The sequence below is a fragment of the Oncorhynchus clarkii genome, chromosome 26 (genome assembly GCF_045791955.1).
Source record: "Oncorhynchus clarkii lewisi isolate Uvic-CL-2024 chromosome 26, UVic_Ocla_1.0, whole genome shotgun sequence".
NCBI lineage: Eukaryota > Metazoa > Chordata > Actinopteri > Salmoniformes > Salmonidae > Oncorhynchus > Oncorhynchus clarkii.
The window spans coordinates 18,579,478-18,604,671 of NC_092172.1; the positions used below are offsets into that span (position 1 = coordinate 18,579,478).

Consider the following 25,194-nt stretch of genomic DNA (forward strand, 5'->3'; position numbering starts at 1 on the left):
TATAGAAACAGTGTACAAGGTACAAAGAACAGCATGGACCTATCTCTCTGCTTTCTGTCACTATCTCAATCTCTGTGGAGGAGCGACCGAAACCATACTTCCCCTAACCTCAATGTGATTCCAAGCAGCACACTGAGTGCTGTCAAACACTTAGATTACAAACTAGCTGATGTAACTTTGCCAGACCACAGCTTCTCAACACAAACAGAGCAAAATGGCAAACCACCTCTGGCAAACAACATGTCTGCCTTTATTATGGCGTAGGCTACCCATGTGTATTCAGTAGGTACAGTGTAATTAAAAAGAGTTCCATGATTGTTTAGTGCCTGTTTATTGGCTAAACATTTGTATAAGACGACCTATACAATTTTACAGTAAGATGTTATCATGTGCCGTGTACATTATATATGATATATGACATCTGAAAACAGACAACAGCATGCGGTTCTGTGTAATTCTGTCGTCAGCTAGACTTGTGCATGCTGAAGAGAGTTCTACTGTAGATGAAAAGGGACACGCACCTTCTAAATTTGTGCAGAGTGCTGTGAAAATCAGACACAGCTGTGTATGTATGTGTGTGTGGTGTACACACCCCTGTGTGGATACAATTGCGTAACCAACAGCCCAGATAACATAACAGCAGTAAATCTCAGTGGTTCCACCTTTCTCCGTCTCTGTATTGTGTAGACAGTCCATGGAATGTTTCTTAAACTGGATAAAAGCTGGATAAAAGCTGGATAAAAACTGGATAAAAGCTGGTTCCTAGTTCACAAACATTCCCACCTGAGAGCGCACTGACTACAGGTTGAGGAAGCGACGATTAAGGGAGGGGAGAGAAGGAAAATATAAGTTCCAGGATCCATAGGGTGGTGAAGATGAAGACGTGTGAGGCTGACTGGGTGTATGAGGCTGACTGGGTGTATGAGGCTGACTGGGTGTGTGTTTTGGGACTCACTGTGTCTGAGGTTGGTTTCTTGGTCTCATTCTGTCCATTGTCTCCTGTATGAAGAGTTAGTCTGAGTCGCCGGATCCTCCTCTGGGGCAATCAAAAACAGACAGAAACACACACAGACATAAAAATAAAATGTCAAGGTCACTCAGTTCAAGCTCATGCACCAGTAATCAATGTCATAGTTGGATGAAAATTAAAATGTGTTGTGTTACCCAGTGTCACTCTTTATGACATAAAAATGGATCGGTTCATATGTAATGTGATAAGCATGTGAGCACAACATTTGTGTTGTAATGAGCCTGATTGTTGTGTTACAATAAGCAGTGGAATGTTTCTGATGGGGTCCAAATACAACAGGTCACCATCAGTATTTATAATTATAGACTGTGAAACCACAAACAAAAATGATGCAAATGTAACTGCAATGAGGTAACAGCATCAAAATGCCTTATACCACTTCATCCTAGCACTATCTTGTTTACAACACATCCCTTTAGGTGCCCTATGAGGTGCCCTAGGAGCTGATTAACATACTGTAAGTCAATGGGAATAATTAACTTTCTTAAAAGGTGTCAATTGCTAAAGCAATCTCTTGGTTGAGAGTGAAACATGACGCTGTAATCATGATAAGGATTAATCCAACTCCATGTTGGCTTTTATGTTTGCTATAAATCTTTTGGTGTCACGTCATTAGCTGTGAGAATGGCTTTTATTGGCAGTTTAAAGATGTGGTCTGCTAGGCGCTCTGGGCTGATCAAATAAACATGACAGCCCTGCCTCCCAGATACTCGGCTCTCATTACAAGCTCAAACAGATACACATTTCCCTGAGCCACATGCAAAATTCCAACACACCGGCAACACTCAAAAAGTGAGAATGATTAGTTGTGATGTAGACATGCTACGAAAACTAGCTTTGAGCTGCCAGACGTGAGGAAAACAGATTGAGAGAGAGAAAAGCGAACGGGGAGTGGGGGGAGCGGAGACAAAAGCAAACAAACACCAGATAGTCTACAAACACACTGACTTACACAAACCAACACGCCATGCTACTCATCTGACAGGCGAATGAGTGATGTTTGGGTTCTATCCTGGGACAGAGTGGCCCCCTGGGGCTCCTTACCTCACTGGGCTGCTCTGGACTGTCCTCAGTGGTGATGACCGATCCTGGTGAGCTGTAGCGTAGCATGTCTCCCCTGGCCTCTGTCTACTCCCCTGCTCTCTCTTTTCCTCTCTCCCTCCCTCTCTTCCTCTCACTCTCTTTCCAGACTACTGTACAAACTCACACAGCCCCCAGCTCCAGCCACTGGGAGAGAGACTAGAGAGTGAATGAACAAGATGGGAGGGGAAAGAAAGTTCTACTCTGACAAGTTTCTCTCTTCAGTGTTATGTATAATTCATTTTCCAGTTGATAAACAAGGCCTGGTATTCATGTTGAGTGCCAGTCAGGCAGTTAGGGGCTAGACTACAGCCCAGCTCCACACAGTCCCTACTGCTCTACTAATGTATAGAACTATGACACTGTCCCAGCCCAGACTGTAGACAGCACCTGACTCCACCTGGCTGACTGTCTCTCTCTCTCTTTCCCTGAGCCTCCCATCAGACCTGTCAGGCCACATTTCTCCCACTCTCTTGCTTTGCGCCGCCCACCTGGGTTGGGCTGTCACAAACATGGACAGGTAGAGCTCTATGGCACATTGGGGATGGGCCATCCATCAACAGAAGCCTCGTTTACACCTTGTGGGTTTCGTGATCTGATCAATATGATCAAATCACTTTCTGATCAAGGTTTGTTGGTTCTACACATGGTTTTAAAATGTGGCTCTTATCCGTCCACTATGTCCCCATTGTGACCAGATTTTCTGGGGTCTCCCTGTATGCAAATCACTCAAAGTATTGTCATGTATTTAATTTCAGAATATGCCATTCTGTTCTTCAGAAGAAAAAAAGAAGGAAAAAATGACGTTTCAAAATGTTGTTGAAAACCTGCCCTTAACAAATTAATAATTACTGATCTTTATGATGGTGTTTTCAATGGATTTTACCACTTGAATTGTGGTGTTTTAGTGGTTTTTTGTTTGTACTTATTGTATGCAGTTACATGAAATTGTTTTATTTGAAATACATTTTCTTTCATATTCGATTGTTACCTAAGACCAACGACCAACGATTATTTTTGCAATGGCATATATGAAATCTGTTTATTAGACTGTTAGAATGTTTACGTCCAAAAGACTAATCACTGGCTCGAATGGGGGTCCCTCGAGGCCAGGATTTTCTAGTGGTAAATGGTTTGACCATCCAGATCTGTTTACACTTGATTGATATCCAGATACAATGGGTCCCTGACTACCTCCAAAGGTGGTCAGAAAGATCTGATCGCAATCAGATCACAATGCGTCCTTTAATCGTCTACACCTATCTTTAAAATGTGTGCACAATCGGAATGTGGACAAGATCAGGACAAAGGATGCATGTTAGCACCAGGTGTAAACTGGTAGCTAGGCAGAACTGCTTCTGGTACAGTAGCAATATTGAGTGTATGCATTATAGACATTGAATGGTTTGTGGGAAATCATGTGTGAGTTGAATTACAGTAAGGTTGTATGGACAGGTTTGCTTATATTCAGGTTGTGTGTTTTAAGGCTTGGGGTGAAATGTGTTGATGATATGGTAGGCTGCTCATTTAAAATGTGATAGTTGATATTTGATCATTATAGGAGGGGGTTTTGACAAAGAGGGGTTGCTGATCCTTCCAGAGTTTACATTGAATGTGAAAATATAGATAAATATACTACTGTACCTTCCTTGAGAAAAATGCATGAAGTAGTTGACACATTTCTCCATGTCAAAATGGGGATCACACTCCTGGCATTGGTATGGTCACAACTCTATGTCCTACCTCAGCAGAAACAGACACATAGAAACTAAACTAATGTTCAGGGTATTTTCTGTGGTCTCATAGTAAAACCAATTGCGTAACAGGTCATGTTGTACATAGGCATTGAGTGGAGGTATAGAAAAGTTAAACTGAAATATATCATATGTTTTAACAAAAATGCGCTAATATGTAAAGTAAGTAAATTGTCTGAATAATATGAGTGTTATTTCCACACTTTAAGGTTAACCATTAACCATCATGGTTTTGTTTACTTCTGAATCAGTCAGCAAGCCACCTTTCATGCTATACCGATCAATTCTTAAAGTAACACAGGGATATATCAAACTCAGATGCCATATTTCACTATCCCATGAGTACTATATGTCAGGTAAGGTGTGTTGATTGTGATCTTAGTGTCTTGCTTCTGGGAGGCACTTGATTCAACAGTGTTACTCTTGTTTCCACCTGGCTGGTCTTTCAAGAATGACTAGATTCATACCGGAGCCGATCTGATAGTCGAGCTCAGACCTCAGCAGGCCTCCAGGGAGAAACAGTTCAAGCCCAGAATATTTAATTCCCTCATGACCTGGCATCCTCAGCATATCAAACTGCATACAATGACAACCACACAACCCTAAAGCTCCCAGACAACTCAGACACGGATGACAAGGTCATATCCTTTCAATAACAAGGCAACATGCAAAACATGTATGTATTCTACTGACTTGTTAATTCAGTGTTTGATGTTGGAAGGCTGGCTATAGGTTGTCTGTTCCTTTCTGATGCTTTCTGTTTGTTTTGTAAGAGAGAGGCTCAGTGAATTGGGCTCTCCTATCAACCATTGGCTGCATTAGACCCTCAGAAGACTGTCATTACTCTTCTATGAGGATACTTACTGACGTGGTGAAGTGGCTGTTGTTGTTGTAACCAACAACAAAAGCTGTTGTCTGTCCTGCATCACTACAGCCGTGGAATTTCATAGACTTTTGTTTTGGCAACTACCCCACGGAAGAGCCAATCGTCACCCACTGACAGACAGTCTTGTATCACAGATAGTCTGTCCCAATTGTACAATTATTCTGTCTGTTGTTGGAGTTCTCTGGAGTGAGTGAACAGCAAACTGGCTGTTTGACATTTGTAATGTTATTTGATCCCACTGGGCACACACTGGTTGAATCAATGCTGTTTCCAACTAATTTCAATTAAATTACGTTGAACCAACTTGGAATATATGTTGAATTGATGTCTGTGCCAAGTGGGATGTTACTGTAAACCTTGAGGCATGATCTTGTGTTGGAAGCATTTTTTTTTTCACTTCATATTGTTGAAAATATGTCTGAAACAAGCAGTCATTGTGGGGTTCAGAGTGACTCAGTGATGATGAGGTGTAAACTAAAATGACTGAAGATGAGGAAGTTTTTACTATATTTCAGGTTCATCATATAGGGTAACACTGACTAACACCGCTAAAGAGAAATCTGACTCCTGAAGAACTGAGGCATCTTTAAGATTTAGTCATCTTTGTAGTGAATGGTGGTTTTGGGGTGTGAATGGGGGCCAGTGGTTGTGGAAGGCAGCCACCCTCTCTCTCCCTCTGGGTCTATTAAGGCTCCTGACAGTCAGGCTGGGTGATTAAAGCCATCTGCCAGGGGCCACAGCCCCCTATTGAGATTCATTAGCTACCTCATCATTAACACTCTCACCCATAGAGATCATACATCAATCAGCATGCCTGCCCATTAACACTGTCTACAATTCATCTTCCAGCAGTGTCAGTCTCTCAATATGTATTCTGTAAAATGTTCTTTCTCTCCCATCATGAATAAGTAGTTGAGGTTTGTTATGAAACTTCATCAGAGGTGTCATGCCCATAGGGGGCACAAGTGCACTTGCCCCCTCAGATTTGTCATCTTAAATAAAATAATATTTTTTTTGTTTTGTTGAATTAATTACTAAACTTAAGAGGGGGCACACTGACTGGACCAGGCGTACCCCACCCCCGTAGTAAGTGGTTCCTTCCAAGGTGCACCACAGAGAAAAGATATGCAAGGATGCTAGATACTCCTAGATACTGATTTCCCAAACTCAGTCCTGCTTTTAGCTGCCGGTGATGGGCAGGACTCACAGTCAAAAGTTTGGACACACCTACTCATTTAAGAGTTTTTCTTTATTTTGACTATTTTCTACATTGTATAATAATAGTGAAGACATCAAAACTATGAAATAACACATGTGGAGTCATGTAGTAACCAAAAAAGTGTTTTTGTAGATATAAATAGATTTTAGATTCTTCAAAGTAGCCACCCTTCGCCTTGATGACAGCTTTGCACACGCACACGCTTGGCATTCTCTCAACCATCTTCCTGAGGAATGCTTTTCCAACATTCTTGAAGGAGTTCCCACATATGTTGAGCACTTGTTGGTTGCTTTTCCTTCACTCTGCGGTCCAACTCATCCCAAACCATCTCAATTGGGTTGAGGTCAGGTGATTGTGGAGGCCAGGTCATCTGATGCAGCACTCCATCACTCTCCTTCTTGGTCAAATAGCCCTTACACAGCCTGGAGGTATGTTTTGGGTCATTGTCCTCTTGAAAAACAAATGATAGTCCCATAATGTGCTAACCAGATGGGATGGCGTATCGCTGCAGAATGCTGTGGTAGCCATGCTGGTTAAGTGTGCCTTGAATTTTAAATACATCACAGACAGTTTATTAAACAGTTTAAAATCATATTACATAAGTTCATAAATAGTTTCACCTTTACTCATTCGTTTTATACAACAATTAGATGCAAGCCTCATAACTGAGACTCTTGTATAAACAGAGTTATGGTAATGTGGCTGTATTGTCTCTCATGAGTTTCACAAACATTAAACAAAATGGACCGGTCGTAGCTGGATTCTTCCCAGACCGTGTACACCTTCTCCAAAACATGTACATTGTTCAGTTCTCAAGTTCTATGCTGGAGAAGAGGTTCCTTTGTTCTGCTGTTGCCAAGATCCTTTTTATGTCTCTATTTTGGTTTGGTCAGGGAGTGAGTTGGGGTGGGCATTCTATGTTTTGTGTTTCTATGATTTTCTATTTCTATGTTTTGGCCGAGTATGGTTCTCAATCAGGGACAGCTGTCTATCGTTGTCTCTGATTGGGAACCATACTTAGGTACCCTTTTTCCCACCTGTGTTTGTGGGATGTTAACTTTGTTTGATGGGCCTCCCGGGTGGCGCAGTGGTTAAGGGCGCTGTACTGCAGCGCCAGCTGTGCCATCAGAGTCCCTGAGTTTGCGCCCAGGCTCTGTCGTAACCGGCCGTGACCGGGAGGTCCGTGGGGCGACGCACAATTGGCCTAGCGTCATCCGGGTTAGGGAGGGCTTGGTCGGTAGGGATGTCCTTGTCTCATCGCGCACCAGCGACTCCTGTGGCGGGCCGGGCGCAGTGCACGCTAACCAAGGTTGCCAGGTGCACGGTGTATCCTCCGACACATTGGTGCGGCGGGCTTCCGGGTTGGATGCGCGCTGTGTTAAGAAGCAGTGCGGCTGGTTGGGTTGTGTATCGGAGGACTTTCAACCTTCGTCTCTCCCGAGCCCGTACGGGAGTTGTAGCGATGAGACAAGATAGTAGCTACTACAACAATTGGATACCACGAAATTGGGGAGAAAAAGGGGTAAAAAAATAAATAAAAAATTACTTTGTTTGATGGCACGTAGCCTTAAGCGTCACGATTTGTTTTGTGTTGTTATCGGCGTCATTTAGAATAAAAGAGAAAATGTACGCTCACCACGCTGCACCTTGGTCCAGTTCTTTTAATGGCCGTGACACCTGTGAAACCTCCTCTCTCGCTATCTGGCCATGAGGAAGAGAGTCTCTTACAGGAATTTACGACCTGAGATAACAGCAGCCTGGCAGCGAGAGAGAGGGGGGGAGGCACGCTATACCCAAAGAGGGCCACGTCATGACAGTTGAATTGCTGCAAATAAACCACTACTAAAGGACACCAATAATAAGAAGAGACTTGCTTGGGCCAAGAAACACGAGCAATGGACATTAGACCGGTGGAAATCTGTCCTTTGGTCTGATGAGTCCAAATTTGAGATTATTGCATTCCAGGTGAAGCTGGTTGAGAGAATGCCAAGAGTATGCAAAGCTATTATCAAGGCAAAGGGTGTTTACTTTGAAGAATCTCAAATGTAAAATGTACTTTGATTTGTTTAACACTTTTTTGGGATACTACATGATTCCATATGTGTTATTTCATTGTTTTGACATCTTCACTGTTATTCTACAATGTAGAGAATAGTAAAACTAAAGAAAAACCCTGGAATGGGTAGGTGTGTCCAAACTTCTGACTGGTACTGTATGTCTGTAAATGAATTTGATTCAGCTATGAAGCCTATTGATTATTTTTTGATGAATAAATAAAACAAAAATGTTTTTTTTGTTTCTGTAATACTAGCCACCTGGCCATTTTATAAAGTTGGCTTTAGCTAGCCAGCTAGATAGGTTCCCAATCACCCATCCTCATAACTCCTTACCAAGCCATTTCAGGCTATCAGTCAAGTTAGAGTTGCTTGTCTAACTATCTTAGCTGGCATGCCTGCTGGCAAGAATGTTTGACTTTAGAAGAGACAAAAATTGATTGAATTATTGGGTTATGATACTACATCCCAGTGGCAGTTGTACTAAACTCCTAAGGCATAAAAGTTCTTAAAGAATCAATGTGGATTATTGGTTAAAATGTCAAGATTGCAGAGAAACACTGTTTCAGATGTTTGAAAAATGCAACATTTATTGATATTTGGACCTCCCTCCCTCCATCCTCATGTACTTCTTGCCCCTTCTAAAATAATGGGTGGATGACTCCCCTGTTCATCATCAAGATGTCATGCTTCTTTCCCATCTCACCAACAGGCAAGCATGCATTTTACCAGCTTAGAGAAGAAGACTTGAGAACACAATTTACAGCAGACAAAACAAAGCCAACATTCCAGATGTCTTTGAAATTCTTTCTCGTACCTTCTAACGTGTGCCTTTAGCATTTCTACAGCTAGAGGGCAGCAGAGTACCATGTACAGTTTTGAGAAAGTTCTCAATAGTTGGTCGGACTACTTATTTTCATTGTTCAATATTATCTGAAAGAACAAGATATTCTTCAATTTCAACTAAAACATTCTAAAATTTATACAATTGAGACCTGAGGTAAAAAAAAAAATAGTGTCTGAGGCCATGGTCCACTACTTCCAACTTTACAGAAAATCACTACAGCCACCAACCATGACAGCTTAATATTTTGCAATTGTAAAGTTACTACCTCATGACCATTTCTCACTCCCCACTCCCATCTTTCACCAGTTACTGCATGAGTTCACCCAAGCACGGGACAAGAATTTCAAGAATGGTCATTCTTTAAAGCCCTAACAAAAGCCCCACCCCGAGCAGTGCTCTCCCAGTGTGTGTGTATGCTGCTTGGACTGACAGAGGGGCCAGAGATGATCCCCACGCATTTAAAAGGTTGATTTGTTTGTTCTCCACAGAATGGCGACAAATGCAGGTCACGACCTGGGAACAATGACCTGCCAGTCTTGCTGAGAGGATAAGAAAGCCTTGTCTCTACTCCCTTTCTTCCTCTGTAGTCAACTGTAAAATACATTTTAAAATAATGTAGTCATATCTCCTAATGCAGCCTGGATTGCACCTTCCCACATATGGTGTCATCTCTTTAACACAAGGGATCAATCATGTCCTTTCCCCCTGAGACCTTGGAGGACCTGTCCTGCGGTGCTTTGGTGTCAGGTGCTGGACACAGGATCAATAGGCTTCAGCAGGCCCACTGGCCCACTCAGCCCCCCATTAAATATGGGGGGCTGATATTGACACAGCTGCTTTGGCCAGACAATAAAATAATAAGTAGGATGAATGAGGTCACACTGAGAGGATCATAAAGCATTCACGCACCACTGAGGTCAATCCTTTCAACTTCCTCATACAACTAAACACTCTCCAAAGTTGCTTATTTTGTGTACCTAAATAGATTAGAAGAGACAGATGTGATCAGCAGTATGATTTACAGAGACAATAAGCATGTGAGATTAACTAAGGATAACTTTATTTCATTTTAGCAGGGTTTTTAGTCTCAGCAAAGTACAGATGTGTACATACAGAGAGGTAGCGGCAGTATTTCTTCCCAACCCCCCCACTCCAAAACGCCCGGAGGAGGCACACAGCCAAAGGCCTCTTCTTCATTCCATATGGCAACAGCCTTGGACGCCTTCAGAAATAATCCCTCGGACAGTGCAAATCATCACAGTGTAGCTAAACAGATCGATTGTCAATACAGCTCACCTGTAGAAAGTCCCTCATCATATAAACTTGCATAACAGAGGACAGTCCCCTCCAACAGATAATTAGATAGGCACAACAGATGCTTATAACAGGTACTGACTGTATGGTCATATAGCATATTAATATGCTCCCACAGGTGCACATAGCAAATACAAAGGTAGGCAACACAAAAATAATTGTTAATTTTACATTAGATTGACTCGTATGTCCAATATTAACACTGTTTAGTTCTTGGAGGATATACCATAAACATAAATAGCTTCTTCTCACATTGTAACATGTTTCTGGTAAAAGTCATATTTCTATGAAATACAGAGATGAATCACTTTTAAACAAAAGTAAGGAATGTGTTTGTTACTATAATGCAAAAAAAAGGATTATTGACGATTTAAACAATAATCTCAGGAGTAACAGAGCAGTCCCAGTAGTTAGTGGAAAAGCCCAACTAAAAATACACAGTAGAACCTTGATTTGAGAATGGTGATCTAACCAGTCTTTATAAAAGTTCTACTGTATCTTATTTTAATAAAGGCAGGGTTGAATACTGCGACAAGTCAGGAGTCATAAACCTGAAAACAGAAGTGATAAAACAGAGATGTGTTCTGTAGACCACGCTAACATTATGGATGGATTACTATTCCTTATTCAGGTTAAAAAAATATACAAAAAATGCATCTGTATAAAGAAGAATCCCTCATACAAATGTCCCTAAAAACATATTGCCCTTCATTCAGCCATTTCTTCATATATTCAAAAGTAAATAAATAGCTAATATTTCACTCAAATCAATTTAAGGCCTTGCACTCTGCCTGACTTCATTACAAAATTGAATTGATATTCTAATGCACAATACAAAAATGAATGTTTCAAATGAAATGTGTTGCTATCAGACTTGATAAGCTGCTTAACATATTTAATTAAAGATATAAAATCTAGTGTTTGTAGATTAATAAATTGATACATTTCAATAAGGCATAAGAGGTTACAGAATGCTGTCCTTTAGATTGCATTACAAGGTGAATAATTGGATTCCCTTTACATCTCTTTGCGGGATCATTCATAAAATGTAAGAAGACACATGCAATGATTATCTACAAACTTAGAAATTGTGCTGATAATTAAACTATTGCTAAATTATAATCAATCATTTACAAGACATTGCAATTAATCAATAACTATTATCTAGCCATTCCCTCTCAATCTATGTACTGTAAAAGGAAAAGCAAACACACATGCACATGCTATTTGACCGGTTTTCCAAAAGCACGCCGTGACCTGAAAGTGGTCTCTCTGAATAGGAGTCAGTCCACTTGGTCCTTCTGTAGTTTTAGTAACATTCTCTTCATTGTGTTGGTTCACAAAGAGAATGTTGACAGGATGTTGTCTTGGCTAGAGGAGCGTTTATAGCCAGATGAAGAGCGGAAGTAGGTCTCTCCGTCAGTGCTGATGTCATCCTCATCATCATCGTCGTCCAGTGGAGCAGAGTTGGTCTTACGCCTTCAGGGAGGGGAAACTAGGGTTATTCTGGGTGGAGGGCTGGGTGAGGTAGTTTACACAGTATGAAAGAGTTACAGTTTGATAGAAAGTGGGCTAAAGCCTACACACATTGCATTTTACTATGTTCGTGTTAGACTACATTGCTCGGGAAGGTGTGATAAATCCCCCAGGACAGTGGTAGGGAATGTGTTCAGATCAATTATAGTGGGTTCACATAATGTGTGTGCAACTGTGAAACTTCATAAACATGTGCTTTACACTGTGGAATTTCTTGGTGCATGCTGTTAGCTTCAGCTGGCTAGAGCTGCATTATAATTAATTAGGTAAACAAATGCCAAAGCAGAATGAGCATGTTCTTAGCGTCTTCTGTTAGCCGTGTGTATTTAGCATTTTTACCTCATTTCGCTGCGCAGGGATTTGAGCTGGCTCTGGAGCTGCTCGTTGGCCTCCTGCTGTTCATCCAGGTCTCTCTGCAGCTTCTTCTTGCCGTGTTCCAGCCGGTCAATCTCCTCCTCCGCCTCGTCCATCTGCCTCTTCAGGGCCTTCAGACGCAGGTTCAGCTGCAAGAGGAACACCGAGGGTTAAAACAGCTTTGTGTGTGTGTGTGTGTGTGTGTGTGTGTGTGTGTGTGTGTGTGTGTGTGTGTGTGTGTGTGTGTGTGTGTGTGTGTGTGTGTGTATATATGTGTGTATGTTGCATCCTGACCTGGTCCTTCTGATCCTGCAGTGAGTGGTGCTCTTCATCAACTTGCATCATCATCTCTTTCACCTTCCTCTCCAGCCTCCGGTTCACCAGCTGCAGGTTGGCACGGTCCCTAGAAAACACAGCATCATGGGTAAGACTACCGATCTGCTACATGTCACATACTGTAGCAGTACATAAAACACTCTGGAAACCACAAGTTAATTGGCCATATGCCACATACTGCATCTACACATAGTATGCAGTATAACCTAAAGAATGTAAAACTAAACTAACCAACCCAAAGAACCAAGGTTAAGTGCAATGTGACCTAATTAGAGCCAGACAGCTTCTGTAATGAGTCTGTAGGCAGCACTGGTCCCTATAGCAGGACCTCTCTTCTCCCTCCAACCCCTACCCCAATCCCACCTCTCCCTAGGAACCCAAACCAACCCCAACCCTAACCATACCGCTCCTCTCCCTCCAGCCTCTCCTCCAGCTCCTGGATCCGGCTCTCCAGCTGGCTCACCAGGCCCTCCTTGTTAGTCTTCTGGGAGCCCTCCTGATGGGCTATTCTACTCTTCAGGTCCTTGTTCTGTTAGAAACAGTGTGAGAAACAATTTTGATACACAGTCTTAGTTCTACTTTATTAGGTAATGTTTTGGTCAACAAGAACATTTTCAGAGCAGGAGTATAGAGATGGAGACAGAGAAGGACAGATAGAAGACAGAGATTCTTTAGAGGGACTTTTTACAGATAGACTGCTGTTGTTTCCCCCCAGACAGGAAGGGAAGAAGGAGCGGGAAGAACAGGGCCGTGTGTACCTGTCTCTCCAGAGTCATCTTGTCACATTCCAGGTCCTGTCTGCCTGCCCTCTCCTGCAGGAGTTCATTCCTCATCTGCTCCACCTGTCAATCAGAGCGGAGACCTTCATCTCAATAGTTACACAACCTGAGAACACAATTATTATGAGAGGCTGCTCATGTGTCGGTAGGAAGAACCCTTCCTGTATGTGTAGGTGTGCAGTTGTTGTAGTGTCTTACTCAAGGTGGAAGGAGCCTTCCTGTAGTTAATTGGGGGTTTGGATATTCTTATTTCGGTTGCATTCCCCTGAACTGATCTCACGTCAGCTCTCAGTAATCCACATTCAGATAGACTCAGAGTAATAAATCAGTCATATTTAGATTAACCTATCATAGCTAGTGCTGGGATTGCACTGAAGCCTCTCAATTCCTCAGGGAGTTGAACTTCTTACAAAAGCCAGACAGAGAAAAATGTAAATGTTAGCTTTTAAGCTTGACTATTTCTGTGAAAGATTAGAAACTGAGAATAATAAACAACTTTTGACTCAAACTTACAAACTCAAACTGTCAAACTACTTCATTGTCTCAGAGAGAAAGAGAGAATGAGAGAGAGTGAGAGAGAGCGGGAGAGACAGACAGACTAGTTCAAGAGAAGGGAATAAAGATGTGGATGGAAAAAAGACAACTAATCAACAATTGTTTTTGCGAGGGAAGCTTAGTATGGGTGATATTTTATGCCAATTAGTGTGTGAAGGTGGGCTGCTCTGATGAACGATGGGCCACATAACTGGTGTGCCCAGTTCAGTGCTTGAGGGAGCTGATTCAGCAGACTGGAACATACAGCAGAAACTAATCTGCTTTGTGAGAGACGGCGGGAGGAGAGAGGAGAGATTACTCTCATTTAGACAGGAGAAGAGCACCTGGTGCCAGGAGAGACGCAGGTGTTCTTCCTGCCACCCCTGCCCCCTCCCTCACTCCAAGCCATCATGGCCATGCAGTCCCCACTCTCTCCGTCCCCCTCTCCCCCTGACCACCACCACCACATCCTCCTATCCTAACCTCATCCACTTCACGAGGACTGTACACCACTCCACTGTTGCCTTGGCAACTCACCTTGGCCCAGTGTTGCGGTAATGTCACTGTCTAGTGCTACTCTTTTCTCTGTGCCAGGAGTTTCTTGCCTTTAAGGAAATGTAAGTACTTGTTCATTCCTTTTAGGCCTCTCATACTTTTGTTCAGGTCTTTACATTTTCATCCATTTCAATGTTGGAGGACAGTGCAGACTTAGCCCTTTAATCTTACTACTGCGGGACAATGAACCTGACTGTAAAATAACTAGTCCTATCTTTGTTAGACATGAAGAATGCATCATGATTGCATTGGCAGTATGTAAATCAATGAGAGCACAGTGAATTGCAGAGGTATTGCAACAGGCTAGATCCTTGGAGGTAAATGCACTTAGCACGTGTTGAATAATACAAACACATCTTAGAAGAAAAAGCTTGTTCTGTACATGAATTGTATCTGGAATAATGTCACTTCCTCATGAAAAAGCACCGGACCAACAGTCTCCTGATCTGAGTTAGCAACGCTTTCTGACAACTCTTTCTCCAGGAAGCATGTACTCTTATCTCAATCTGAGTTTATAATGGCAACATCATCAGGTTTATCAGAGGGGAAGGAAAGCTGCAGTGTTTAGGTCTGACTCCCTCAGGATGTGAGAACTATGATCAGCCACAAGAAATGGATTTGTCCCTGAGACGCAGTCACAGCTAAGTGAACTCCATTGCCGTAAACTTGATACATTTGGCAGTGTGCATATTTTGGCTGAGGTGGTGCATTAAAAGGGGTATTTTGTGACTGATGCATGAAAATTGGATTGGCGCTTTTACACCGAGCAGGCAGCCTGCCAAACTGAACGATTATGCAAGATCCTCTTACATGGCAATAACCCCTCTGCTCTCTCCAGAACACAAATTAACTGGGATAGTGGGATTTTTGGGTGGCTGTTCCACACACACACGCAATGAAGAATGGCTTGGTGTGTAGGTCTGTGTGTGTGGGTATTTGAGCTGTCGATGGTGGGAGGGGATGGCAGACAAGCACAAAGAACTGATACGGGGTGTAAGCTTAGATGTCACATTATGCCAAGCTGCTCTGGAATGACTGTACTTGAAATGCTTTCTGTCTTTTGCAGATGATAATGAAGTTCATGAAGTTTAGGAGTGTGACTCCCGGTCACAATAGAGTCAGAGACAAATTGGTGAACCATGGTTAATGAATGTTAGAATGCCCCACTGACTGGAGGTCAGTTAGAGTGGTAAGGGACTCACCTGTTCTCTGCCTCGGTCTATCCTGACAATCAGCAGGTCTCCACTTTGCTTTTCCTCATCCAGATCCAGCTCCAGCTGATTGATCCTGTCCTGCAGTACACAGCATCAACATTGACATGGTAATACCAATGACATTATTATTTGACCTTGCTGTAAACATGGGGTTGCTTTTCTGAACGACAGCTTTAGATTTCCTTCTGCCGTGTTTGCCATCACACCACTGTCAACACCAGAGGCCTGCAGTACACATGACTTGTGTCTATAACAAACTCAGGAAAGATCCCAGCTAGCACATTTGGTTCCTTGGAAGTTGTGGGATTGTATGTTTTTGATTTCACATTGGTTATGGGAAGCTATACATTTCCTGACCGATAAAACTGAACGTTTTATTTAAACGTTTTGAGAACAGAAGTAAAAATGTTGCCTTTTCTGGGAACGTGCATTTTTTGGTTGCAGGGAGGTTCTGAGAATGTTTTATTCTGGTTCCTTGAATTTCTTCCTGGGAGGTTTTATTAACGGTCTGAGAACAGAATTTATAGGTTATTTGGAGGTTTTTAAATAATTTCATAAAAATGTTGACTGAATCATTTAATAAGACTTTTAATAACACTGACATCTTATTTTGCTTTAGATCTTTAGCACAGATAGGACACACAGAAATGAATTTCCTTAGACATTAATCATGCAAACACATTTATTTTTTATTGTGACCCCTATTTTATTATTGCATCCCCAGTTAAAGGAAGGAGGTTCTTTTTAGTTATTGCAAAGAGAAACTCGACAGTATAAAGCATTAACATCATGGAAACGGTTTATTTCCAACATGACAACAGATACAACATAGCCAGTTGAGTGAGGGCCTGCCAATTAAGCTATGCGCATCCAATCAGATACATTCTTCCAATATCACGCACTGAACATGTGCATACCATTTTAACCAGAAGCAGCATGTTATTATGCACATCTCTCAAACACTACAGATCCTCCCCTGTAACTTCAACTAGTTGTGAACCTTACTCTTGTCACGCCCTGACCGTAGATTGTTTTATATGTTTCTATTTTTTGTTTGGTCAGGGTGTGATGTGGGTGGGTATTCTATGTTTGTATGTCTAGGTTTTGTATTTCTATGTTTTGGCCGGGTATGGTTCTCAATCAGGGACAGCTGTCTTTCGTTGTCTCTGATTGAGAACCATACTTAGGTAGCCTGTTTTCCCACTGTTAGTTGTGGGTGGTTATTTTCTGTTTAGTGTTGGTTGCAGAACTGTCATCACCTTGTCTCCTTGGCTTGATGTTCAACATCTGATTCACGTCTTTTCACACAGTTACCCTCAACATTAACCATGTATGTAGCAAGAACCAGAACCTTAGTTATCACACCATTCAACCATATTTCTCCTCCCCTGTAATTCTTTACCAAGACCTCTTGAACAACAGAGAAGGATCTGACCTTCTGTGGTTTGCCACTGACCCCTCAGTCTGTTCACTCGGTGAGAACTATGGTTTAATCAGGGACAGTCGTGTACGAACCTGTCTCTTTAAGAACAGCTCTGCTGGCTTTTTGCGTGTTCTAGTATGTGGTGTGTTGTGGTAGCCATATAGGAAGTTAGCAACACAATACTGTAACGTCATACCACCTACTGCTCTGTTCTTAGCTAGCGACTTCTTAAGATTTTGCACTAGCCTTTCAGCTAACCCATTTGAAGCTGGGTGATATGCAGGTAGCGTGGTATGCTTGATACCATTCAATTTTAAGTACGTTTTCATTTCACAGGAAGTAAATTGTGGGCCATTATCTGTGACTACTTCCTGGGGCAGAACATAGGAAGCAAACAGATTTCTGAGTACCTCAACAGTTTTAGCTGAAGTAGTACTCTGCATGTGTACAATTTCTGGCCATCTAGCATAAGTATCCATAACAATCAAAAACAATTGCTTGTGGTCTTCTGCAAGGTCTAAGTGAATTCTCTCCCATTGACCTGATGCCCATTGCCATGTACTGGCAATTTTGCAGGCATGCTACACTTCTGCTTGCATATGTCACAGAGACTTACTTCAGTTTCAATATTTTCATCAAGAGTGGGCCACCAGAGAAGACTTCTAGCTAAGGATTTCATCTTAACTACACCCCAATCACTCATGTAGTTCTGCCAAAAGTCTGCTTTGCAGGCTTTGTGGAATCACCACCCTGAAACCCCAAAGAATACATACTGCTTAACCATTTTCACTCTATACACTGGATTTGGTGTAGGACCCCTACAATCACCCAGTTGGAGTCTGGACAACGCATCTGCATTGCCATGCTGCCATGTTTCTAAAATAAAAGACCATCGCTGAATTCTAGCTGCTGCAAGTGTTGGGACACCTGTCTTAGGACCAAGAATCATAAGAAGAGGCTTATGGTCTGTCAGCATGGTACATTTCCTACCATACAGATACTCATGACATTTCATGAAACTCCAAACACCAGTCCTATTGCTACTTTCTCTATTTGAGAATAGTTCCTTTCTGTTTGGGAAGCATCCTAGAGGCAATTGCTATAGGTTGCTCAGAACCATCCTTCATTTAGTGAGAAATCACAGCACCTACACCTACCGCTGAAGCATTACAGGCTAGTATGAGCTGTAGCTCCGGGTTGTAGTGAGCTAACACCTGGCTAGTAAGTAAACTCAGCAAAAAAAGAAACATCCTCTCACTGTCAACTGCGTTTATTTTCAGCAAACTTAACATGTGTAAATATTTGTATGAACATAACAAGATTCAACAACTGAGACATAAACTGAACAAGTTCCACAGACATGCAACTAACAGAAATTGAATAATGTGTCCCTGAACAAAGGGGAGGTCAAAATCAAAAGTAACAGTCAGTATCTGGTGTGGCCACCAGCTGCATTAAGTACTGCAGTGCATCTCCTCATGGACTGCACCAGATATGCCAATTCTTGCTGTGAGATGTTAACCCACCCTTCCACCAAGGCACATGCAAGTTCCCGGACATTTCTGGTGGGAATGGCCCTCACCCTCCGATCCAACAGGTCCCAGACGTGCTCAATGGGATTAAGATCCGGGCTCTTCGCTGGCCATGGCAGAACACTGACATTCCTGACTTGCAGGAAATCACGCACAGAACGAGCAGTATGGCTGGTGGCATTGTCATGCTGGAGGGTCATGTCAGAATGAGCCTGCAGGAAGGGTACCACACAAGGGAGGAGGATGTCTTCCCTGTAATGCACAGCGTTGAGATTGCCTGCAATGACAACAAGCTCAGTCAGATGATGCTGTGACACACCGCCCCAGACCATGACGGACCCTCCACCTCCAAATCGACCCCACTCCAGAGTACAGGCCTTGGTGTAACGCTCATTCCTTCGACAATAAACGCAAATCCGACCATCACCCCTGGTGAGACAAAACCGCGACTCGTCAGTGAAGAGCACTTTTTGACAGTCCTGTCCAGCGACGGTGGGTTTGTGCCCATAGGCGACGTTGTTGCCGGTGATGTCTGGTGAGGACCTGCCTTACAACAGGCCTACAAGCCCTCAGTCTCAGCCTCTCTCAGCCTATTGCAGACAATCTGAGCACTGATGGAGGGATTGTGCGTTCCTGGTGTAACTCGGGCAGTTGTTGTTGCCATCCTGTACCTGTCCCGCAGGTGTGATGTTCGGATGTACCGATCCTGTGCCGGTGTGGTTACACGTGGTCTGCCACTGCGAGGACGATCAGCTGTCCATCCTGTCTCCCATTAGTGCTGTCTTAGGCATCTCACAGTACAGACATTGCAATTTATTGCCCTGGCCACATCTGCAGTCCTCATGCCTCCTTGCAGCATGCCTAAGGCATATTCACGCAGATGAGCAGGGACCCTGGGCGTCTTTCTTTTGGTGTTTTTAGAAAGGCCTCTTCAGTGTCCAAAGTTTTCATAACTGTGACTTTAATTGCCTACCATCTGTAAGCTGTTAGTGTCTTAATGAACGTTCCACAGGCGCATGTTCATAAATGTTTTATGGTTCATTGAACAAGCATGGGAAACAGTGTTTAAAACCCTGAGTTTAGATGTCTCTTAGCTTCCTCAAAAGTACTTTGGCTTTTCTGTGACCATTCCCATTTGACACCTTTCTGCAGTTGAGCGGTCACAGCCTTAATTATGGTAGACAGATTTTGAATTAATTTTCCCTAATAGTTAAGTAACAAAATAAAAGACCTGAGCTCAGTGGTGTTTGTAGGAATGGGAGCCTAATAGCTTCAGTTGTCTGTTTCATGAGGTGCATCCCCTCTGCATCTATCACATGACCTAGATAGGCTATGCTGTTCGGGAAGAAATAATCTTTTAACCTTCAGATTTCAGTCTTTTTAGCACTTCTTCAAGATTTCTCATGTGCTCTACTGTGTTACGCCATGTGATAAGTATATCATCAAGATAGTAGATTACCCCATTTATACCTTGTAGGATCAGATCCATTATTTTCTGAAAAATAGCTGGAGCACAGGCAACACCATAAGGAAGCCTGTTGACCTTAAACAACCCCTTATGCATATTCATGGTGAGATAGTGCTTCAAATCAAATCAAATCAAATTGTATTTGTCACATACACATGGTTAGCAGATGTTAATGCGAGTGTAGCGAAATGCTTGTGCTTCTAGTTCCGACAATGCAGTAATAACCAACAAGTAATCTAACTAACAATTCCAAAACTACTGTCTTATACACAGTGTAAGGGGATAAAGAATATGTACATAAGGATATATGAATGAGTGATGGTACAGAGCAGCATAGGCAGGATACAGTAGATGGTATTGAGTACAGTATATACATGAGGTGAGTATGTAAACAAAGTGGCATAGTTAAAGTGGCTAGTGATACATGTATTACATAAGGATGCAGTCGATGATATAGAGTACAGTATATACGTATGCATATGAGATGAATAATGTAGGGTAAGTAACATTATATAAGGTAGCATTGTTTAAAGTGGCTAGTGATATATTTACATCATTTCCCATCAATTCCCATTATTAAAGTGGCTGGAGTTGAGTCAGTGTCAGTGTCAGTGTGTTGGCAGCAGCCACTCAATGTTAGTGGTGGCTGTTTAACAGTCTGATGGCCTTGAGATAGAAGCTGTTTTTCAGTCTCTCGGTCCCAGCTTTGATGCACCTGTACTGACCTCGCCTTCTGGATGATAGCGGGGTGAACAGGCAGTGGCTCGGGTGGTTGATGTCCTTGATGATCTTTATGGCCTTCCTGTAACATCGGGTGGTGTAGGTGTCCTGGAGGGCAGGTAGTTTGCCCCCGGTGATGCGTTGTGCAGACCTCACTACCCTCTGGAGAGCCTTACGGTTGTGGGCGGAGCAGTTGCCGTACCAGGCGGTGATACAGCCCGCCAGGATGCTCTCGATTGTGCATCTGTAGAAGTTTGTGAGTGCTTTTAGTGACAAACCGAATTTCTTCAGCCTCCTGAGGTTGAAGAGGCGCTGCTGCGCCTTCTTCACGATGCTGTCTGTGTGAGTGGACCAATTCAGTTTGTCTGTGATGTGTATGCCGAGGAACTTAAAACTTGCTACCCTCTCCACTACTGTTCCATCGATGTGGATAGGGGGGTGTTCCCTCTGCTGTTTCCTGAAGTCCACAATCATCTCCTTAGTTTTGTTGACGTTGAGTGTGAGGTTATTTTCCTGACACCACACTCCGAGGGCCCTCACCTCCTCCCTGTAGGCCATCTCGTCGTTGTTGGTAATCAAGCCTACCACTGTTGTGTCGTCCGCAAACTTGATGATTGAGTTGGAGGCGTGCGTGGCCACGCAGTCGTGGGTGAACAGGGAGTACAGGAGAGGGCTCAGAACGCACCCTTGTGGGGCCCCAGTGTTGAGGATCAGCGGGGTGGAGATGTTGTTGCCTACCCCCACCACCTGGGGGCGGCCCGTCAGGAAGTCCAGTACCCAGTTGCACAGGGTGGGGTCGAGACCCAGGGTTGGAGGGTACTATGGTGTTGAATGCCGAGCTGTAGTCGATGAGCAGCATTCTCACATAGGTATTCCTCTTGTCCAGATGGGTTAGGGCAGTGTGTAGTGTGGTTGAGATTGCATCGTCTGTGGACTTATTTGGGCGGTAAGAAAATTGGAGTGGGTCTAGGGTGTCGCGTAGGGTGGAGGTGATATGGTCCTTGACTAGTCTCTCAAAGCACTTCATGATGACGGAAGTGAGTGCTACGGGGCTCAGTTTACGTTTAGCTCAGTTACCTTAGCTTTCTTGGGAACAGGAACAATGGTGGCCCTCTTGAAGCATGTGGGAACAGCAGACTGGTATAGGGATTGATTGAATATGTCCGTAAACACACCGGCCAGCTGGTCTGCGCATGCTCTGAGGGCGCGGCTGGGGATGCCGTCTGGGCCTGCAGCCTTGCGAGGGTTAACACGTTTAAATGTCTTACTCACCTCGGCTGCAGTGAAGGAGAGTCCGCATGTTTTCGTTGCAGGCCGTGTCAGTGGCACTGTATTGTCCTCAAAGCGGGCAAAAAAGTTATTTAGTCTGCCTGGGAGCAGGACATCCTGGTCCGTGACTGGGCTGGATTTCTTCTTGTAGTCCGTGATTAACTGTAGACCCTGCCACATGCCTCTTGTGTCTGAGCCGTTGAATTGAGATTCTACTGTCTCTGTACTGACGCTTAGCTTGTTTGATAGCCTTGCGGAGGGAATAGCTGCACTGTTTGTATTCGGTCATGTTACCAGTCACCTTGCCCTGATTAAAAGCAATGGTTCGCGCTTTCAGTTTCACGCGAATGCTGCCATCAATCCACGGTTTCTGGTTAGGGAATGTTTTAATCGTTGCTATGGGAACGACATCTTCAACGCACGTTCTAATGAACTCGCACACCGAATCAGCGTGTTCGTCAATATTGTTATCTGACGCAATACGAAACATGTCCCAGTCCACGTGATGTAAGCAGTCTTGGAGTGTGGAGTCAGCTTGGTCGGACCAGCGTTGGACAGACTTCAGCGTGGGAGCCTCTTGTTTTAGTTTCTGTCTGTAGGCAGGGATCAACAAAATGGAGTCGTGGTCAGCTTTTCCGAAAGGAGGGCGGGGCAGGGCCTTATATGCGTCGCGGAAGTTAGAGTAACAATGATCCAAGGTTTTTCCACCCCTGGTTGCGCAATCGATATGCTGATAAAATTTAGGGAGTCTTGTTTTCAGATTAGCCTTGTTAAAATCCCCAGCTACAATGAATGCAGCCTCTGGATAAATCGATTCCAGTTTGCAAAGAGTCAAATAAAGTTTGTTCAGAGCCATCGATGTCTGCTTGGGGGGGGATATATACGGCTGTGATTATAATCGAAGAGAATTCTCTTGGTAGATAATGCGGTCTACATTTGATTGTGAGGAATTCTAAATCAGGTGAACAGAAGGATTTGAGTTCCTGTATGTTTCTTTCATCACACCATGTCTCGTTAGCCATAAGGCATACGCCCCCGCCCCTCTTCTTACCAGAAAGATGTTTGTTTCTGTCGGCGCGATGCGTGGAGAAACCCGCTGGCTGCACCGCCTCCGATAGCGTCTCTCCAGTGAGCCATGTTTCCGTGAAGCAAAGAACGTTACAGTCTCTGATGTCCCTCTGGAATGCTACCCTTGCTCGGATTTCATCAACCTTGTTGTCAAGAGACTGGACATTGGCGAGAAGAATGCTAGGGAGTGGTGCACGATGTGCCCGTCTCCGGAGTCTGACCAGAAGACCGCCTCGTTTCCCTCTTTTTCTGAGTCGTTTTTCTGGGTCGCTGCATGGTATCCATTCCGTTGTCCTGGGTGAAAGGCAGAACACAGGATCCGCGTCGCGAAAAACATATTCTTGGTCGTACTGATGGTGAGTTGACGCTGATCTTATATTCAGTAGTTCTTCTCGACTGTATGTAATGAAACCTAAGATGACCTGGGGTACTAACGTAAGAAATAACACGTAAAAAAACTAAACACTGCATAGTTTCCTAGGAACGCGAAGCGAGGCGGCCATCTCTGTCGGTGCCGGAAGTACGAGAGCTCTCCTCTAGTTGTACTGGATGGTATGCCTGTGACAAATCCAGCTTTGTGAACTTCTCACCCCGTCAGCTTGGTGAACGAGTCCTGCGTTTTTGGTAACGGATACTGATCTACTTCCAGCCATGGATTGATAGTTACCTGTATTGTCTGTTTTCAGTATACACACAATTGGAGCTGCCCATTCACTGTAGTTAACTAGAGTAAGGACCCCTTCTGACTCCAATTTGACAAGCTGTTTTTCAACAGCTTCTCTAAGTGCAGAGATTTTCCCTCTTAGAACTTGTGACTCTTTACTGTACGTTTTTAAACACAAAGTTTGCAGGTGTTATGTTCCCCAGTTTCCGTGTTGTTGTGTGTTTGTACAGTTGAAGTCAGAAGTTTACATACACTTAGGTTGGAGTCATTAAAACTCGTTTTTCAACAACTCCACACATTTCTTGTTAACACACTATAGTTTTGGCAAGTCGGTTAGGTCATCTGCTTGTGCATGACACAAGAAATGTTTCCAACAATTGTTTACAGACAGATTATTTCACTTATAATTCACTGTATCACAATTCCAGTGGGTCAGAAGTTTACATACACTAAGTTGACTGTGCCTTTAAACAGCTTGTAAAATTCCATAAAATGATGCCATGGCTTTAGAAGCTTCTGATAGGCTAATTGACATAATTTGAGTCAATTGGAGCTGTACCTGTGGATGTATTTCAAGGCCTACCTTCAAACTCAGTGCCTCTTTGCTTGACATCATGGGAAAATCAAATGAAAACAGCCAAGACCTCCACAAGTCTGGTTCATCCTTGGGAGCAATTTCCAAACGCCTGAAGGTACCACGTTCATCTGTACAAACAATAGTACACAAGTATGAACACCATGGGACCACGCAGCCGTCATACCGCTCAGGAAGGAGATGCGTTCTGTCTCCTAGAGAGTGCGAATCAATCCCAGAATCGCAGAACAACAGCAAAGGACCTTGTGAAGATGCTGGAGGAAACAGGTACAAAAGTATCTATATCCACAGTAAAACAAGTCCTATATCGACATAACCTGAAAGGCCGCTCAGTAAGGAAGAAGCCACTGCTCCAAAACCGCCATAAAAAAGCCAGACTACAGTTTGCAACTGCACATGGGGACAAAGATCATACTTTTTGGAGAAATGTCCTATGGTCTGATGAAACAAAAATAGAACTGTTTGGCCATAATGACCATCGTTATGTTTGGAGGGAAAAGAGGGAGGCTTGCAAGCCAAGGAACACAATCCCAACCGTGAAGCACGTATTTTGGTTAGTGCGCCAGGTGGTGCTAAGAATAGGTAACCAGTGGGTAGGCAGGTAAGGTAGGAAAGGGAAGTTGAACTTTTCTTTGGTTCCATCCAGACCCTTTTCCCCACCTTACCGTGTGAAGGAAGAATAAATTCCTTGTAAACGGTAATATTCTCTGCCTCTGTCATCCGCACCTACAATCACGTACCTTTTTTCTCCACTCCACGGGAAGTTGAGTTGTAGCCGGGTGTTGCGTTCCCTCAAAGGTGTATGTAACAGCAGGGCTCAATTTCACCTTCTTGAACCTGCGGTTATACAACCTCTATCATAGAAACTGCTGCACCTGTATCAACTTCCATTTTGGGTCTCACATCTACCCTTACATACACAGTACGGTTTAGTAATGTCTTTACCTGTATTTAATGCAAACA

At 43.4% G+C, this 25,194-nt stretch overlaps 2 protein-coding genes across 5 annotated transcripts in view; both read right to left on the bottom strand.

Annotated features, from left to right (window-relative positions):
• LOC139384502 (myocardial zonula adherens protein-like) overlaps positions 1 to 2,450 on the bottom strand; it is a 29,317-nt gene extending 26,867 nt beyond the window's left edge. For 3 of the 4 annotated variants that reach the window (XM_071129313.1, XM_071129316.1, XM_071129315.1), the window contains exons 1-2: positions 2,075 to 2,265; positions 956 to 1,036 (exon numbers count right to left, since the gene is read on the bottom strand). In XM_071129313.1, coding sequence (XP_070985414.1) covers positions 956 to 1,036; positions 2,075 to 2,140 — 147 coding nt within the window. In that variant the 5' untranslated portion in view covers positions 2,141 to 2,265. Of the gene's footprint in view, positions 1 to 955; positions 1,037 to 2,074 lie in introns of all 4 variants that reach the window. The other variant, XM_071129314.1, reaches the window with a different exon arrangement.
• A 7,458-nt stretch (positions 2,451 to 9,908) lies between these two features.
• The window catches only part of LOC139385227 (cingulin-like protein 1), a 43,243-nt gene continuing 27,957 nt past the window's right edge, over positions 9,909 to 25,194 (bottom strand). Inside the window, exons 14-19 of the mRNA XM_071130344.1 lie at positions 15,481 to 15,570; positions 13,169 to 13,252; positions 12,815 to 12,939; positions 12,369 to 12,477; positions 12,060 to 12,223; positions 9,909 to 11,663 (exon numbers count right to left, since the gene is read on the bottom strand). Of these exons, the coding sequence (XP_070986445.1) occupies positions 11,522 to 11,663; positions 12,060 to 12,223; positions 12,369 to 12,477; positions 12,815 to 12,939; positions 13,169 to 13,252; positions 15,481 to 15,570 (714 nt within the window). The 3' untranslated portion in view covers positions 9,909 to 11,521. The remainder of the gene's footprint in view (positions 11,664 to 12,059; positions 12,224 to 12,368; positions 12,478 to 12,814; positions 12,940 to 13,168; positions 13,253 to 15,480; positions 15,571 to 25,194) is intronic.